The sequence below is a fragment of the Gossypium hirsutum genome, chromosome A05 (assembly GCF_007990345.1).
Source record: "Gossypium hirsutum isolate 1008001.06 chromosome A05, Gossypium_hirsutum_v2.1, whole genome shotgun sequence".
In the NCBI taxonomy this organism is placed as follows: Eukaryota; Viridiplantae; Streptophyta; class Magnoliopsida; order Malvales; family Malvaceae; genus Gossypium; species Gossypium hirsutum.
The window spans coordinates 2,254,984-2,259,759 of NC_053428.1; the positions used below are offsets into that span (position 1 = coordinate 2,254,984).

General features: G+C 32.6%; 1 protein-coding gene across 1 annotated transcript; it reads right to left on the reverse strand.

Moving 5' to 3' along the window:
- Positions 1-502: 502 nt before the first annotated feature.
- LOC107942289 (probable sulfate transporter 3.5) lies at positions 503-4,017 on the reverse strand. The gene is made up of 12 exons (XM_041112821.1): positions 3,643-4,017; positions 3,355-3,562; positions 3,094-3,265; positions 2,933-2,998; positions 2,402-2,515; positions 2,195-2,311; positions 1,986-2,112; positions 1,622-1,908; positions 1,348-1,538; positions 1,176-1,258; positions 964-1,040; positions 503-879 (listed from the first exon to the last, which is right to left on the reverse strand). The coding sequence occupies exons 1-12, from the start codon at positions 3,947-3,949 to the stop codon at positions 697-699; spliced, it is 1,932 nt and encodes a 643-aa protein (XP_040968755.1). The 5' UTR covers positions 3,950-4,017; the 3' UTR covers positions 503-696.
- Between the last annotated feature and the right edge of the window lie 759 nt (positions 4,018-4,776).

Here is a 4,776-nt window from a genome sequence, read left to right on the forward strand (position 1 = left end):
TGGGCAAATTGTTATCTTATCCTCAACAATTTATAATTCCATGTAAGTTTATCCATAAAATTCTTTCATAATAAACGTAATTGGACATACTAAGATTCGATCATATTCTTATTAGATCCTATAGAAAATTTATTTCATCTCATTTCATTTAATTATTTTTTTAAAATTTAAAAATATTTCAATTTTAACGAAATAGAAATCCTTCTATTTCCAAAAATATATTATTACAAAATATATTATTAATACTATATATTCATATAATATTCATAAATAGCATTTTAAAAATAATATATCTTAATCTAATCATATAACAAATTTAATATATCTAATTACATTTATTAATTTAACCACCATCGACGGTGACAGATGAAACCTTTGATAAATTCTCTCAAATTGAAAAATCCCATTATTTTAATGGCATAATAATATCGTTAACTATGATTATTTAAAAAAGGAAAACGAAAAACTGGGTAATGTTTGGGCTTGGTACAGGCACATGAGCTTCATCCTCCAATTCAAAATTACGATAAAATTACAAGCTGAAGAGAAGGGTGATACAAAATCGATAACATTTATCCAACATATGAAGGATTATCTCATGGACATCCTACCCTTCTATATAATCTAACAACATAGATAACCACATTAGCACCTTTTAGTTACATATAATATATATTAAATACTAACCAGTATCTTTTAAACAACATTTTGGTCGTTTAAGGATTCTTCCATCGTCGTTTTGCTAGAATGAAGTGAAAACCGACAATTTTGCACTGCATCTTCAATAGACAAGTAGAAAGATTCTTTTCCAATGGCGTCTGTGAATTTCGCTAACGTCATTTTCTCCAGAACTTCAATCCTAGGGTTCACAATGCTTAACTGCAATAACCACACACAGATTTCCTTTTAATTTTCTTTCATACGTCTAAAAACCATTACGTAAGCATGTTTTAAGTTTTTTACCTTGATACCCTTCGAGTCCAGAATTCTACGTAACTCAAGAAATGTTTCAATGCCTGTCATGTCAATGGATGAAACTCCTGCAAAAAAAACAAAATGGTTACTGATAAAAACATGGATATGATTGATGGTTACTGATATCTGATACCTAGATTTTGTTTTTACATATATTATTAATTATTTTGGTCGTGAGGAAAAACATGATTATTAATTACCTGACAGATCTAATAAAAGATGCTCAATGATATCAGTTTTAGAATCTGAAACACCCTGTTCCTCCTTTATGTACCTAAGAACCCTGTTCAAAAAAGAAATTTACCATTTTTTTTTCTGGGTTTTGATGGAATTTATCATTTTTTTTTTCAATGAAGATAAATAAATGTGAACCTTTCTCTTATGTAGGTGGAGTTTGCAAAATAAATAGGAGAACCAAGTTGAAGAACTAGGGCTCCTTGTATGGGAGTTGAGCCAGGGTACTGCTCTGCGTCACGATATAAACTTGAGTTTGGGATTTTGCCAAGTTTGCAGGCTGCTGGCCTTGCCACGTACAATAATGCTCTGAGTAAAGCAAGTCCTACCTGAAAATAAAATAATACAATACTATTTCAGACACAGTTAAAAGAACATGACTGTATATATTTTTTTGGAGGGAATTTTTTACCGAAAGCATGAGGCCGACATCCATACTGATGAAGCTGACACCAAGGAAAGCAGCCATGCAGATGACGAAGTCGAATTTATCGACTTTAAAGAGGTGAATCATTTCATCATAATTGATTAATCCAAGCATTGCAGACATGATAATGGCGGATAAAGCAACCAGAGGTGTGTATCTGAAGAGAGGAGCTAAGAAAAGGAGTGTTAACATCATGCAAAATCCCATTACGACATTGGACATTGCTGTCCTACACCCAGCATTGAAATTCACTGCCGTTTTTGAAAATGGTCCTGCAAATTCAAATATTAAAAAGAATATATCAGAATATTCTTCATAAATAGTAGCATGAAGAAGTATATATATATACCTGTTGTCAAGTAGCATGAAGTGAAAGATCCGATAATATTCATGAAACCAAAAGCTATCATTTCCTTGTTCCCATCAGTCTGTTCACTTTTCATGATGGCAAAGCTTCGTCCTATTGCTATCCCTTCCTGGAAGTTTCATTTTCATTATATGATTTTCACACCTATATATATAAAAGAAAAATGATAACAAAAGGGTTGGGATTCTTACAGCCATTGCAATAAGTCCTGTGATAAGACCAGCACGCACAGTTACAGGAAGATATTGGGGATCGAAGTTCAAATATTGAATTGAGGGGGGATTTAATCCCTTCTTCAACTCACCAACCTGAAACCCCAAACATAAATGATTACCCTATAATTAGAAAGATCAAACCGTGGTTAACAAAATAAAACTAATTATTACAAATGAGCTTACGATTTGGATTCCATGTTTCTCTGCATGGGCAAAGAATGCAAAAAGACAACCAACCACAACAACGACCATGGGAGCAATAGCTGACACCCAGAATAGTTTTGGCCTTTTTTGTCTCTGAAAATACATGTCAACATCTTTAGCAATAGGCAGAGGGAGCTAAAAGAAGAAAGAAAGTAAGGAAGGAGGGTAGTTTTTGTTTTTAAATCAATATGGATTATTATTGATGTAAAGGAGATTATTAGCTTAAATAATTATTTGTTTTGTGAATTCATTTGGAACGCATTTAAAATAAATAAATAATTTATTAGGGAATGGATAAGATAATAAGATTACGAACCGATATTCTTTCTTCAGATTATGATATTACGCATTTTAATAGGAAATACGGTTGGCATGAAGGTTACCGATTTCCTATTAATGGTTTATGATATAGCATTAATGATGTGATTATCTAAGAGATTTTATCAGTATATTTTTCCATATTAGTGAAATACAAAAAAGGAAACAACTATATCGAATAATTTTCCTTACCAGGTATCGAGTGAATTGGAGGAAAGCAAGGAAGATAATACCAACAACAGCACTTTCCCACCTCCACTGCTCATTTATCAGTTTATAAAATCAGAATTTTAAGCAGTAAATAATGCTGTAATTAGTTGCTGAGTAAGTTAATGTTTTCCCAGATCACGGACCTCGTTCCTACGGCGGAAAACTGCACCAAGGACCGAAACCACATCAGTATGAGTAGTGAAATGTACTAAACCAAATATTCCTTTCAATTGTTGTAGGCAGATGATTATCGCAGTCCCTCCCATGAAACCAGTGATGGTAGAATGTGATAAGAAATCAACCAAAATTCCCAGCCTGAAACAACCCCATGAAAAAAGGTTAAAAATGGAGAAGAAATTAAAATAAATCAAATCAAATACTACTGTTTATGATCATCATTTAACCTTAAGAAACCCAAAGCAGTCTGGAAAATTCCAGTGAAGAAAGTGGCAGTGAAAATTAAGTGCAGATACAATGTGGGATCGTCTTGGGGTGATGCTTTAGCTCCAACGGTTTCTGATAGAAGCAATGAACATGCCGCCACTGTTCCTACAGCAAGGTGTTTTGAACTCCCGAAAATGGCGTAAACAAAAGGCGGTATAAAGCTTGAATCTGCACCATTAATAACCAATAAACCAAGCTTTTTTTCTAATGAAACTGAGAAAGAAAATAGTAGTAATATTTATGCTTACAGAGGCCGTAAATTGGAGGAATATTGGCGAGTTTAGCATAGCTAATCCCTTGAGGGATTGCAAGACTGGTAATGGTAATACCAGCGAGCAAATCATATCTAAACAAACGTAGATTATAATTAGGCAACCATTCAAACAATGGGATAAAGTATTGGATTGTTTTCTTGAGTTTATTCAAAGGTTTTTCATGTTTCATCTCATGGAAAGGATCATCGGGGAAGAAAGTTTCTTTACAATCAGCTTTGAAAGCAGTGGCAAACCCTCTTGGGGCTGCGAAATTCACCGCCTGCCGACTGGGATTCGCCATATCTAATCAAGAAGCAAGGGCTAAGAGAATGTGGGATAAGGGAAAAAGAGAAATGGGGTGGTTGCCTTTATATACAAGTAATCTAAGCTTCCAAACAAAATTGTGGCAACCTAGTGGAGATCAGCGACGCAAATTTGACGAAATAAAAAGCTTTGGATAAAAGACTTTATTGAGGGGACGTCTTTCGAGTATAGTCGTCTTATATGAATTAAACTTCAAAGCTGATAACACTCCTCTCTCTCTTTGGTTATAGTTTATCTGATTACTACTTTCCTTAATTACAAATTTTTATCTTTAATTTAGATTCTTTATCCTATTTAATTGGCTAATTTGTTAAAATATAAACAACTTATTTGGAAAATTTTACTCCACAAACTAAACAGAGGTGGAATGCGTGATAATTAATTTTTTTTTATTTACTAGTGTATTAAAACCAAACTCTTTATTTTATTAATATATTATCCAATATTACTATAATAATATAGAATTTAAGATAAATAATGTCATGTTAATAAGATATACATGTGGCATGCCACGAAGGTTGCTATGCCAACATCATTAAAAGAATATTTTAGCCTATATTTTCGTTTAAGTAATGTTTGCAAAGTCACTTAGTAATTGTTTTTATTTACTTAAGGATGGCATGTTTGGATATCTATCTTAATTGATGGGTCCCATTGAATTACACTTTCTAATTCTTAGGAGGTGAGCATTGAAATAATTACGAAATAATAAAAATAATAAATAAATAAATAAATTAGAATAACCCAATTACAGAATAAACAAATTCAAACTTGGAAAGGATCTTTCAAATTCTCAAAGAACGA

Excerpts from the sequence above, each read along its gene's own strand:
- LOC107942289 (XM_041112821.1), bottom strand. The coding sequence starts at position 3,949 with ATGGCGAATCCCAGTCGGCAGGCGGTGAATTTCGCAGCCCCAAGAGGG. Across the intron at positions 2,999-3,093 it reads TTTTCCGCCGTAGGAACGAG|TGGAGGTGGGAAAGTGCTGT; the intron begins GTCCGTGATCTG and ends ATAAATGAGCAG. Across the intron at positions 2,516-2,932 it reads TCCAATTCACTCGATACCTG|AGACAAAAAAGGCCAAAACT; the intron begins GTAAGGAAAATT and ends ATGTATTTTCAG.